The 14,060-nt window shown below is 43.1% G+C and overlaps 1 protein-coding gene across 3 annotated transcripts in view; it reads right to left on the reverse strand.

Moving 5' to 3' along the window:
- Positions 1 to 14,060, reverse strand: part of cdin1 (CDAN1 interacting nuclease 1) — a 51,616-nt gene that overhangs the window by 22,828 nt on the left and 14,728 nt on the right. For all 3 annotated transcript variants that reach the window (XM_047610186.1, XM_047610184.1, XM_047610185.1), the window contains 5 exons: positions 6,854 to 6,933; positions 6,464 to 6,513; positions 4,800 to 4,867; positions 3,228 to 3,293; positions 2,900 to 3,005 (listed from right to left, as the gene is read on the reverse strand). In XM_047610186.1, the coding sequence (XP_047466142.1) occupies positions 2,900 to 3,005; positions 3,228 to 3,293; positions 4,800 to 4,867; positions 6,464 to 6,513; positions 6,854 to 6,933 (370 nt within the window). The remainder of the gene's footprint in view (positions 1 to 2,899; positions 3,006 to 3,227; positions 3,294 to 4,799; positions 4,868 to 6,463; positions 6,514 to 6,853; positions 6,934 to 14,060) is intronic.

The following is a 14,060-nucleotide window of genomic DNA, read 5'->3' on the forward strand; positions in this document are numbered from 1 at the left end:
TAGCTGCTGCTTCACCATCTCATCCAGGCACTGGGCCTGAACGCGCTGTCTGATTCTGCACAAGACCGTTTTTCTCTCCATTTTCCCCCCATCCTTTCTCCTTTTTCTTGGGAGCATTGTAGGTGAAGCGTCATTACCCCTCACTCCACTGAAGAGGGGTTCATTATGGGGTTAGTGTGTTGGCAAGACTATTGTTTGGATGATAAATGCAGTTGGTGAGGGCTTTGGAGGGAAAATTAGTTATGTTTTTTTTCTTTCCGCCTACAAAAACACATCCCCACTCTGCAATGCTTGAGGGCAAACGAAGAACAATTAACACAAGCAATGGGTGAAGCCGCTCAGTTAAAGCAAAGAGGGAATTCATGAAAAATAAGCAAATCAGTGGAAATGTCAATCAGGGGCAATGAAGTAATTACAAACACTGGTGTGCCATTCCAAGGGCAGTTAAATAGAAAACCGAAGGGTTTGAACTTGAGCACTGAAATCTGATTTTGAGGAATGACGGAATGGACAAACAACCCAAACATCAGGCCCTCGGGGCCCGTCTTATGAACTTAAACCAACTCGCGAGAAGTAAACTAAAGGGAGAATGACGTCAGCCCATCATTCTCTTGTCACCTGCTTCTCTACTTGTTTATGTTTTAGTGACTACAATGCACCGAACCCAAATTACCATCATGTCCAAACACACACACGTGAAAATGAACGTGCAGACGATACCGCATGAGGTCTAACAATTACACAAAGATGAAGAGCATTTTGAAATGTCAGGAGTAAATGTCAATTAAAATTTACACGTGTGCGGGAAAAGGTAGAGTCTGAAGGGACTGACATTTTTTTTTTCCTTTTCTTTTTTGACACACAATGTTTGTCTGACTCGGCTGTCGGCTGACGTGATGAGATCTACTTTGTCAGCTCCTTAATACACTTGGACAGGACTGCCCTGCTGAATATAAATGAAAGACACCCATGGGCAAATGGGTGTGAGGCTCAGACTAACTGTCCAATCAAGCTGTATGTATTCTGATATTCTGATTGACTGCAAAGTAACTTTATCCACGGTGCTACAGTTGTTATTGTTTGATGATTTGAGTCTTATGTTGGTCTGCAAGCCTTGTTTTGGACGTTATAATTAAAAGTATTTCTTACATTAAGCCTTAATTTCATGCAGATAATGGTGCTAAACCTATGAGTTCTCATATAATTTTAGAGACTGAGATCATTTACGGCCTTATTACCCATCGGTCTAGGAATGTTTTTGACCTTTTTTATTCAACTTCAGTTCTTTTATGCCTTATACGAGAGCTAACAAATATGCTAGCCACCAAGGATTCGATCTTAAAATTCCACTTCAGTGAGCTTTGTTTCTAGCAGTAGGTAATTTCCAAATAAAACAATGTTACTCAGAGAGGATAAAACACACCATTGATTATGTCCTTGACCTCATCTAATGGATTTTAACTGCTCTGTGATGAGTCATATCCCTGATAATCAAAATATTCTTCTAAGCATGTGTCGACAGGGATGTCATTTACTGAATGAGATGCATTTATGACCGTTATATGATTTAAAAAAACAAAAAACAGAAATCTCTCTAACGTACACACAATAACTCCCATATAACAGGGGAAAAATATATTAAAAAATACTATAAAAAGCTTAATTTCTATGGTAAAATGCAACAACTTTATGCTAAAGAATACAAGCTACCTTTAATGAAAATGCCTTATCTATACCATATGAGGAAAACTTCAAGTTTTTCTATGTCTAAAACCTGTCTTTCAGACAATTGATGGACTGTTTTGGGTTGCGAAACTACGCCCAAATTGAAAACTCATTCAGTGATGCAGCATCACTTTCTCTGTTGTAGGTCCAAAAATTTGATACCACTCCGGCGCTGTACATCCATCAATAAAACCAAAACAAAGACACAGAAAATTTAGGAAACTCAACAGTGTCTAGTTTCTAGACACAGCGTCAAGGACTGGAACCTCGCACCACTCCAACTCCATGTCACAACATGTCAGCTGGCCATCACAGCTGATGGGGATCAGGGCCATGGCGAGGTACCGGAACCCAGTGCCAAGTGAGGCAGGGATATGAAGACCATGTGTGAGCAACCACCACTCCTGTGTGTGTGTGTGTCTGTGTGTGTGTGTGTGTGTGTGTGTGTGTGTGTTTCCCATCACAAACGTCTCTCTGATTACTTGGAAAGAAACCTGCATTCCCCTGGCTATAATGCTAAATATGTTTTTTTTTTCTTTACCGTTGGATGACACCATTTGAATTTAATCATGAAATATTGACCTATCAGACGATTCAAGCGAAACTGGACACTAAAATTTCCAAAAGGTGAACAGAAGCATTAAACTATGTACGTTTCATGTTTTAATTGTGACAGCTGAAATAAATAAGATATCCTTATGGATCCCTGGGAGGAGATAGGTGCGTATGTAGAACAGGGGTCACTTCTACGATTCATTCATAAATTTGTTTGCATACACACACACACACACACATTTGTTCTAGCACGGCCAGACCACACGAGCCGGTTCCTGCCCAAAGGTTCTCATGACAACAGATGCACTGCATTAATCACCCGTTTCCTAGTTTCCCTTCCAACACAATGTGTGTACTCCACAAAACAATCGAGCGCACTGGCAGGCCATTCAGGCTGTTAAAGGCTCCAACAACAGGAGTGGATGTGGAAGTAGCAGAACATACAAATGTACCATGAGGAATTCTGCGGTTGGATGCCAGGGAGGAAGTGGTGAGCGTTGTGGGACAGAGATATGAGTTGCTTTTTATGATACTGAGAAAAGTCAATGGTGGTTTGTGGTTTGGGGGGAAAAAAAGAAAAAAGAAGTGATAAAATATATGGTAACTGAGGAATGCTCACCTGTTCCAGTAGCTCCAGAACTGTTCATTGAGGTAGGTGCGATGGCTGTGGTCATCTCCAAAAGATGCTTTGCTCTCGATCCAGTGCACAATGTGTCCCTCCACAGCTTTTCATTATTTGAAAACACACACACACACACACACACAGCGATGCTCAAAGAACTGGTGACAAGTCACACAAGCAAAATCCTGAAGGGACATGTAACATTTTCACATCCTTTCCATAAAATCTGGTATTTAACATTTTGACAACAGCATATTCCTCTAGGCGTACGGTTTGAAAGTAGTTATTTTAGATGTAAATAGACGTTTAAAATATTAACACTAACCAACAGGAACCTCCAGGATGATATCAGGTGTTTTGTCGTAGCCCATAGTTCTCAGCTGGTTTTCATCTGCAGGAGATGAAGTGAAGAATTTTAACAACTAATGGACTTTTCATTTATTTATTTTTTTTTTTTCACTCGGTGAACAAGTTCTGCTTCGCTGCACAAGCTGCTGTATGAACATCATTCACAGGCTGCTGACTTAACCAATTTCACCAAATGGCTAGTAACAAACCCCACAGTGTTAGCGAAGCAGCAGAGGACAGCGAGTACAGTAAAACCATTAAGTACATCTGCCACGTATTTGCTGTCAATGCACAAAAACCTGTAAAGCCCAGTTACAGAGCCGCTCTCCGGCCCGCAGTTCGTCAGTGCTTTATAAAATATATAGCAAGAGGACAAGGTTGGCATTATAGCCTTTGTAAGCCTGACCCCTGCCTGCGCAGGCTGCAGCCATTGTCCTTGACTTCTGGTGTGCTTCGACCATTATCCCTACAACACCTGATTTCTCCATTAAATCTCGGGCTGACCAGGTCATTCAGTTCCAAAGGCCTGCCTCTTTGTCTCCAGCCAAGCTCAACTAATGGGGCATGGAGGGGAATTGAGGAGAGATGGAGGGTGGTGGTGTCAGCGGTGGCGAGGAGGCAGCACGGGCCAAAGATGAAGAAAGAGAGTCGAGAGAGGTCAGCGAGGCTGCCAGTAGCCTGTGGTACAAGAGGGGCATCCTGGATGTGGTAATGTTGGTCATGTGTGTGTGTGTGTGTGTGTGTGTGTGTGTGTGGCAGGAAGGGAACCTCTGTTCACACCCACTGGGCTGCTGACATTCTCATGTGGCTCTGATCGCATTTTTACATCAGCTTTGATTAAAATTAATGGGCCATCCCTGCTGTTGGGTAGCTTACTTCCAATCCATTTATCAGGCGGGGTGAGGCCGCTTCAGTGGCCCCTGTGCCCCCCGAACTCTGACAGTTTTAGAACAGTCCTCCGTACAGCCCTGAAGAAAGGTCAGCAGTCTATGTCCAAATAAATGATATGGTCTTAATGACAAAGGGAATGACTTTTATCCTTCATCACTCATCTGACCTAGGGGGTGGTGATGGGATTGGAGGTGATGTCCCACAATTTCATGCCTGAACCTTGATTTCATTTCGCACAAGGCAATGGTCAAAAAGTAGATGACTTCACAACCACCACATGGCCGCACTCTTTATATCGACCAAAAAATACCTTCCTTCTTTCCTGCTCCGTCTCCAGTCAAAGGTGCCTTTAATGGCGGCAACCTGACACACACGTTATATATATATATAAAAAGCAACCCGATAGGAGCAAATATTCACGTTGATGAAACAGAGAGCGGCTTTTAAAGCTTTTATTCTTTAAATAATCATTATTAGCTGGTGTACAAACAACCCAGGATATATGATAAGAGCTCTTGGTTGTTAGTGAATCAATAGGAGATAACATCCACTGCATCAGTCATGTCTTGTCCATCCTTTACTAAGCTTACCAAAAGGCTAAATTTCCATGACCAAAGTGACTTTAAAAATATAATGAGAAGGTCAAAAGATGGCTTACCCAGAAAGGAAAGGTTCCTCTCCTTCAGTTTGTCACAGAGCAGCACTTCATGCTCTTGGCCGATAGCACTGAGAATAGAGTTAAGGATCCAAACATACAGTACAGAAACAGCAGTGCTTTATGCAGCTTACGAAAATCATTTCAGAACAATGTGAACTCAGCAGGGGGATGACATGAAATTGAATTAGAAGCTCTAAAACAGTGTTTACGTTAATGCAAATAGTGACGCACAAAAACTCGGCTGCGAGACATTTTACCTGTAAAATTGATTACTACGGCGACCACAAAACATCTAGATATAAAGGTGATGTAAGCTTAAAAAAAAGTAGGGGAAAAAAGCGTATGTTTGACATCAGCTAAAGTTAAGGTTCTGCCCCCCACCCACTCCCCACTCCCCACCCCCACCACCGCCACTACTATCGGTTTACAATGCAAAGTGAAAGCCACTTCTCTTCATGCCATCGGAGCATAATCAGAGTTTCAGGTCAAGTTAAATCTGCTTTCACAACAAATCTCCAAAGTGCATTACCTAAATGAGGAAGTCGAAGCAAATGCCAGTTTGACAAAATGCGCAGAGAGCGTGGACTCGGCGCTCTGCTCATTCCTCTAAAATCTTTGAAGGAAAAATGCTTTTAGAATAAATGCCATTTTGTGTTAGGATGCACAATGCTTGACGGCACAGAGAGGAGTTCCGCAATTACAAGGGGCTCTTTGCCATTTACGGGTAACCTGCGGTTCTTACGGCATTACGTTTTCCTCGACAAACGCTAATCACTCAAAGTGGATTGTAATTAATACATACATGCCGTGATTGGCAAACACGCACAAAGAGCTACTCCTCTCGCACAAGGACGGAGTTCTTTGAAAGCGCATAACAGTGGGGCGGTATTCATGAACTCTCTGCGGGAGAGTGACTGACTTTAAGTTGACACTGAGAGGACTTCAGCAGAATGGTAAAAAAAGGGGGGGGACGTGGAAGGAAGGCAGGATGGGACAGGCTTGACTGGCTATGAACAGAACCACAGAGCCCCACCACGCACTAGAAAGCCTGGACAGACACAATAACACACGGGCGTACACATGTACGCTCATTCAAATAAGTCTCCTCCCCTAGGAAACAGTTGGCGTGCGACCCAGCTGGTTGCCCCTAAATAGGATGGACTCCCACTTGTTCTGTTGAAAGGGAAAAAACACACTATAATAGTAACAATTGAATTATGAATAAATAAAATCTAGATTAATAGTTTAAGTGGATTGATGTTCCCCAAACTCTCCGTGGTGCTTAACTGAATATGATTCATCAAAACTAAATATGATCCAATTAAAAAGCATTAAAAAATCCTAATGTTAGAATAGCTGCTATTTTTCTTCCACAAGGCTTCTGAACAATAATTTCTTTGCTCGTATCATTGAACATCGGGTCTGATCCTTTGCGTGCACATGGGGATGCATTCAAATCAACCTATCCTCTTTTCCTCCTCCTCCCTCCTCTTCCCTCCATCGCCTTCCAGCCTTCCAAGTATCGGTGATAGTGGGATGGCAGGCGGGATGAAACACTTCCTCTGTGAAGCAGAACTTTTATGTCAGGTGGAGCCAGACACATCTCATCCCCCTTCAATAGCTCCTCGTCAATTTCAGGCTTAAACTTTTATGGGATAGGATACTGTTTGATGCAGTCTACCAGCGGTCCATAACAGCAGTCATTTATTGTGCACTGAAAAGAAGGGGAAGAAATATTATGGCGCACCAAAAGGGGCGGGTGGGGAAGGGTGGAGAACGGGTGAAGGGGAGGTGAGGGAAAGCCCCGTACAGGAGGCGCGGGAGACGCTGGCAGATTGGCAGGCATGACCGCCGGCGCTCACGTGACCTCATCAGCAAACATGAGCGCCTGATGCCGTCTGTCACGCGCCAGGTGATGGAGCAACGTTTAAAAACTCACTGACATAAGCGCTGGATTTGCTGCATGGAAAATGCGATGCGATATCAAATTTAATTGAAGTAATTAAACGATATAAATTCAAACTATTTAAATCTTTAAAGCTTAAGTCTCTTACCTGGTAGATGTTGCTGGCCAAAATTTGGTCCGGGATTAAAGACGGCTCCTTCAGCATGTTGTTAAGGACCGTTTTGGAGGCTGGGAACAACATGGAAAGGCAAAAATTCACATAATTATTAGTCTACAAATGACAGGAAATGCACAAAAAAAACATATATAGGTCTTAAAAAACGTCTAAGAGCAACAGCGCACATATGGAGACTAAAGCCAGCTAGGACATACTGTAATTCACCATGCCACTGTTAGTGCAGTATTTCTACACTAGTCCATTAGATGTCTGCTTGGTGTCTATACAGATTTCCTATAGATAAATGTTTCAGTCCAGAGAACAGGCGCTTCATGTAGTTTATCTATGTTATGAACGCTGACTATTCTGCATCTCTCATCCCCATTCTTGCTCTACTAACATTATAAATCAGAAAGGGGAGGGGGGGACCTGCCAGATTGACTCGCCGGTTCCTGCAACAGTAAAAAAAAAAAAAAAAAAAAAAATCCTTAAATCATTTCTTAAAAAGATTTGGATTAAATGGATTGTATCATTGTGTGACGAAATGGTCGAGGCACGCCATTTTAGTGATATATATACACACACACACACACACACACACACACGCTCCTGACAGACTTGGAGCGTTACAGACAATGCAAGGAATGTTTCTATTCACATTTCAGGCTTGGATGGTGCCTGTACCAACACTGCGGTGATTCTCAAACTCATCTAGCGAACTGCACACGGTGTATAACTGTTAAAGACAGAACAGCTTATTTGAAGCTTTATAAAAATGGATTAAAAAAAAAAAGAAAAAAAAAAAGAAAGTTAAAAACCCCCAATGAAAAGGATCAATTGATTGCTGACTGGATCATTAAGCCTCTGTTAAATGAATTTCATTAACAGAAAGGCACTTAGAGCCTTCTTTTCTTTTCTCTTTCTTCCCCGATGCATTTCTTTCGTTGGCGCTGCTCCTAGTGAGAGAAAGGACAAACAGCGCTGTGATCCCTCATCTACCTTAAGATGAAATAAAAAAAAAAAGTAGGGAGGGTGGAAGAAGAAGAACAAAGCCCATCCGGCACACGCATCTCTTCTGCTTCTTCTGCGTGTCTTTGTCTCTATCTTTCTCTGCCACTGCTTTTTTTTTTCCCCCTTCTTTCTGTTTCCGCCTCTCCAAGCCACGATGCCCCCCCCCCCCCCCCACCCCATAACCCCACACTCCTCTCATAGAGCTGCGAGGCACAGGGCTGTGCTTTATTTCTCTGCTCATTTTTCTCAGAGATTGGTACCTTCACACGCAGATCCATACCATGCTCCTGTGCAGAGCGGGCGGCGGTGAAGAAAGAGGGTTATATTTTCCCCTTGAGTTAGGACACCTCATGACAAATGATAATGGATAATCAATAAAGTGGGAAATATGAGGCTGCAAACTTTATGAAGCCAGGAGACGTATTACTACCCAACAACACTGGTTTCCCTTAACAAAGTCACTACTCGACTGTGCCTAATAATCTGAAGGAAAATCAAAGGACCCGCAACCACATCAGCAATATTGGCAACTTATTCCACTTTAATGGCATTTTGATTGATTTTTCCCCTCTTCCTAATGGCCGTTTTATAGATTTGACGCTGCTTCTGCAAAACAGTAGTGTGTAATAAACCTCCCCGAAGGCAAACGTTAGCCATTAAAGCTCTTGTCTTACTAGCGCTCATAATTGGAGGTTGACCACCACCACATTTCGGTCTCTCACATAACACGCGCTCCCAGGACCGGACTTCTCCTTTCCTGCGTTTCTCAAGCCCGCCCGGTTTTTATTTTTTGGTGGATGGCCATAATAAGTGATAGGATCCCTTTCCCCCTGCTCCTTTTGAGCGATGGGGTTAAAAATAGCCATAAAGAGGTGACCTTGGCGCTGACATTGTGGAATTTCAGCCAAGCATTGACCTGATGAAAATGGAAGGCCAGGCCGCTAATAAATCAGGATGCTTTTAAAATGAGTTTACCCTAATGCTCATTCATCACCGGCTGTAATGCCATTTGCAGGCCCGGGATTCGCTGCTGTGCACAAACACAGCAGTAAATAACAACAGGGCCCTCGCATCCTTCGCATCGTTGCAGCCTCCAACATCAGCATACATTTATTAAAGACGCCCCCGCCTTGCACGGCAGCACACCTCTATGACACCCCTGAGCTCCTCTTTCCGCCACACACACACACACGAACCGCGCTCTTTAAATACACACACACAGGCGCACACATAAAACACGCGCAGGAAAATAAAAAAAAAGCACAACCTGAAGAACGGCAGACGCCGAGAACAAAGCCCCCGCAGCACAACTTTGCTCCTTGTAAACATTCGCCAAATTTACTGTAATTGTCCCATGTTGGTATAAATTCTGACTAAGGCGCCATATCACACCGTCAACATCTGAACGGAAACAACAGAGAAGAGGGGAAGAATGGATGTGAAACGCTACGCCTCCATTGGGATTTGCTAAAGAAAACAAGCAGTGTAAACAAATCACGGGGCCTGTTTTCATATGCGACTCCAAAACAAGATAAAACTATGTAAAGCAAGGTAACGGCAACACAACCTTGGCGCGATTCCTCATCGCTTACCCGCGTCATTTGTAAGCACTCTTCTCTTCTCCACTAGGGTGAAAAAGTCATTATCGCAAATGCGCACCAAAAAAAAAAAAAAAAACGCGGAGAAACCTCATTAAATGGCAACATTTGTTGAGGGAGGATCGTAATAAACAATAACGGATGACGATTCTTATTGGCCCTGACACTGATGAGCTCCTCTGCAAGTTTGTTTATTAATTAAAAAACCCACTTTTTTTTTTTCCTCTACGTGTGTGGGGAGGGGGCCGGTACCCATTTCCGCTGCGTACCCCCACCCCCCCACCCCCCTCCAAACACACCTCCCCCCCCAAACAGACACCCTCCTCACACGCAAGCCATTGAGCTGTGGAGGGGCACTCGTTCATCAAACTTCATGGAGCAAGGGAGAGACAGGTCCTGATAATGTGCACCGCTAAAGCTGATTTTCCATGATGAATCTCGGAGCATATAAATTGGCTAATATCTGAAAACATTTACAGATACTAGAGGAATTGACTACTTGTGGGACATGATGGATGAGGCTCTCCAACACTGGCCGACAGCTCTGCAAATCTCTGCGGCTGCCTAAAGCCCTCATTTGATTTTCCAATTTACTCCTTTTAAATTTATCCTCCCGCATTGGAAAAAAAAAAAGAAAAAAAAAACAAAAACAGAAGATGGGAAAGAAGGAGAGAGTGGTAGACGAGAGAAAAGATGTGGTGGTGGTGGTGGGGGGGGGTTGGGTTAATGCTATCTGTGGTTGTGCGTAGGTGCTAGTTGATGATACGAGGTGGTATCTCCCATGCAGGAGGAGCCCAGTCCCTGAAGAGGTTACTGGGGCAGAACTGATCTGCTTCCACCTGATTCTTCCTGATAGCGGTGAGATGAGACTCTACATTTCCGTGTGTGTGTGTTAGTATGTGTGTGTGTGCTTGTGTGTGTGTGTGTGTGTGAAGCTGGAGTAATAGTAGATCTGGGGAGGCTCTGCTATGGAGAGAGGTTTCCCAGGTCAGGCCATTAGACTGTGGCAGAGGCTGACTGGAGCTCCTCTGCTGAAAAGGAGTAATTAGTATACTTGTCAAGTGAAGTGCCACGGTGCTGCTTACCTCCCTCGCACCCACCCCTTGCATACATACACACACACACACACGCGCGCGCGCTCATGCTGTCTTTGCCTCCTTACTCCCTCCCCTGTTGCTAATGAAGTGCCCTTACTCTCATTATTTGAAAAAAAAAAAAAGAAAGAGGCTGAATATACACACAGGAACTCCGCCATAGTGAAGAGGTGAAAGAGAGAAGAGAGGAGCACTTGAAGACAAGAGAGGAGGAACCATAACAATGATAGCGGATTAAGCTGTGATTTTACGCGACGGAACATAATACGATATTCGGTTATCAACACGTTTTATCTGCAAAACGCTGAAGTTATTATGAATTCCGTCAAGGAACCCAAGGATCGCGGCAGACACTAACATTCTCACAGTGTTAACATCAAACACAGGACATTTATAACCTTGCGTACAAGGCTTCTGTAAAGGAATGTGACAATAAATCTTAAAGGCGGTCGAATCACATAGTTACAAAACATGGAGCGGCAATCTAATCTGGAGCTGGGCCTTGGGAAAATGGAAAAGGTCAAATAGCTAGCAAAATTGCCTCCTCAAAAAAAGTATGTCTAAATCTAGAGGCACATCAACTCCTGTCAAAGGAGGAGTAGAGAGAAAGATGAAGAGATAGCAGGAGGGGGAAAGGAAAGAGCATGAGCTCCCCCAGTGTGTCTGCTGGTGACTTCTTAGAGGTGTCTATGCCGACACAGAACTGGTATGACAATACAGAGGTTTACTGTGTGACTGTAATATTCACAAAAACAGTAAATACTGTAGATTTAGATGTGTTCATATAGACCAGCATTCATCCCAATGTAAACATTTGAAACACTATACTTTTCTGTAGTACAGATATGTTAGGGTTCTTCACTGTTTTTCAGGCCAAGGACCCCCAAACTGATGGAGCGATTAAGTAGGGACCCGCTACCTACTATATGTGTTCTATATTAAATTTATTAATGATTAATATACATTATCATTATTATTATCATTTCATATTCAATATTAAGCAAACCCTTATCCCTTTACTAAAATATGCTGGATTCATGTTAATGTGTATTTAAAGAAATTTAAATTTGTGTTGAAGACCTATGACTTATGTCATTATTTGGATTATTGACTTTATTGCATTTGAAAAATATATATATATATTTATATAATTTATTAATATGATGAATAAATATCACACATTTAACTTTTTACTACATTTTTCATATTTTTGTGTAGTTGAATGTCACATCACATTATCATTGTTAAAAATTACTATTATTATTATTACACATTATAAGTTTGCTCATAGCTTTATATTATCGTTATAAAGTATATATAGTTTAGAAAATGTATAGTGTGAAAGAAAAAGTAACAACATTCATCATATGCAATACCTGCAATATGCAATTTTGAAGATGAGTAATTTAATAAATAAAACAAAACAACGCATTATTCTTTTATCTAATTCTATACTTTTATATGATTTCGGTGCTTGCAGGAACGTGCAAACTAATTCCCCATTAGAACATCGCTGAGGAAAATAAACTACCCTTAAAAGAACGCTGGCATTTAACACCGCGGCTGCATCAACTGGGCGCACATGTGACCTTTCCTCCCCTACTGCCCAGTCTGTTTTCATGAAGCAGGGAGCATTATGGATGTTGATATCATATTCAATATGCGATAAAATGGCTTTGAATGTATTGATTCATTTACAAGCGCCACCAGATAGTCTTTCATTCTGCCTGACTGATGCTCCCTCCAAAGCTGCTGCAAGGAGAGGAGGGAGGAAGCTTGTTGGCGGTGGGGGAGGAGGGGGAGGAGGGAGGAGAGGCGGAGGGTGGGGTGGGGTGAGGTGGTACGTGGGGGGGGGGCGACAACAAGCGAGCAAAACAAAACAAGGAAGGTACAAAAAACAATTTAAAACTCTGTATTGATCCGGTGCTAGTGATTGTACATATATTCCACAGTCCCAGAGGCCCCATTCCTGTGTCTCTTAAATGCAAAGGGAAAGAGAAGGGGAATAAAAAAAAAAGAAAAAGAAAAAACGACAGTGCTAGGCAAAAGCAAGCCACTCACCCAGTTGGGGGTAATGTCCCTTATATAGAAGTCTATTGATCTTTGCAGTGTGCCCGCCTGCCTGCCTGCCCTCCCTCTGGAGTCTGACTAAAACACACAAATACACACACACTTGGAGCGCGGTCCGGGGCTGGAGGGGGGCATGACAGATATGCCTGCCAATAGCACTGAACCAACCTGTTAGCTAATTGCCAGCAAAGACAATTATCCTTGCGTTGCTCCACAGTGGAAACACATTACTGGAGTCTAATATACACGCAGCGAGGGGATTCGACGAGTCGGACCGCGCCGCCCATGTGGGTCGCAATTCACGTACGGGCGGAGGCCGAGCAGGTCGCCGGGAGGTTGAGGGAAAGCTGTGTCAAAAACAGAAGTCACCCTCACGGCCGCTGACTTTGCAGATGGCAGCAATGGAGAGCTGCAGCATAATGACGCCAACATTTGGAAATGTTACGTATGACTCATATTGCAGGCAACGGTCAAACCAGTTTCAACGGATAAAATGTTACTTGGACATTTACTTCAGGTAAATCACAATGTCGTCGCAGCAGCATGGGTTCTTGTCAGGCCGATTTGGATCTTAGATTATCCCGTAAAAGCCGGCCGGCTTCTGCGAAATCGCTTTCTGCGAGGAGACCCCGAGCAGAACAGAAGTGAGATGCCGCGCGGTTACAGCGCCGTCGAAATTAAACAACGATCATCCAGGAAGGTTCATCTGCTACAAATCTATTCTGAGCAATAATAAAGCATGTTTGCACTGTATGGAGATGGACGGATGCAGCGTGCTATTATCTGAGACAGAGTGCTTCTCCTGGATGAATGCCCTGTTCTACAAGCTGCTCAGACTTGTATTTTGACAGGCAGTGGATAACGGTGGGTCCAAAGCAATCACATCTTTGACTTTGACAAATGGCTGTGCTGTGGCGAAGTTGAAAATAACACACATCCACTTTAATCTCTTTCTTGATTAAATTGGAAGCACGTCTTTTTTGACATCGTGCGATTCACTCTCAAAGCGCCGGGGCTCCCGCACAGACACGTGCAACCAGTCCTCAGGACAGACCCGCTGAGATGATATGGAGCCATACGTAATATCGGACGCCCTAGAACACAGAAGGGGTTTCCGAACGGATAAACAAATATCACGTACAAAAAAAAAAAACTAAATAAAAAAAATAAAAAATAAAGCCAGCATCTTCCCAAAAAGAATCTGTGCGAGATGCAGAATGAATGAAATTTGTAGCCAGGGACAGAAAAATGACACTAACCAGGATGTACATGGACGATAATTCACACCATTTCTGGGAAATCTTTTTGACACGTTCAACAAAAATATTTGTGTCTGGAATTTTGCTCCCCCGCAGTGTGTCCGTCAGCACTACCTAGGAGAGGTTTGCTTTTTCTGCCACAGTTTTCCTCAACTCAATTTCCTCG

The sequence above is a fragment of the Mugil cephalus genome, chromosome 17 (assembly GCF_022458985.1).
Source record: "Mugil cephalus isolate CIBA_MC_2020 chromosome 17, CIBA_Mcephalus_1.1, whole genome shotgun sequence".
NCBI lineage: Eukaryota > Metazoa > Chordata > Actinopteri > Mugiliformes > Mugilidae > Mugil > Mugil cephalus.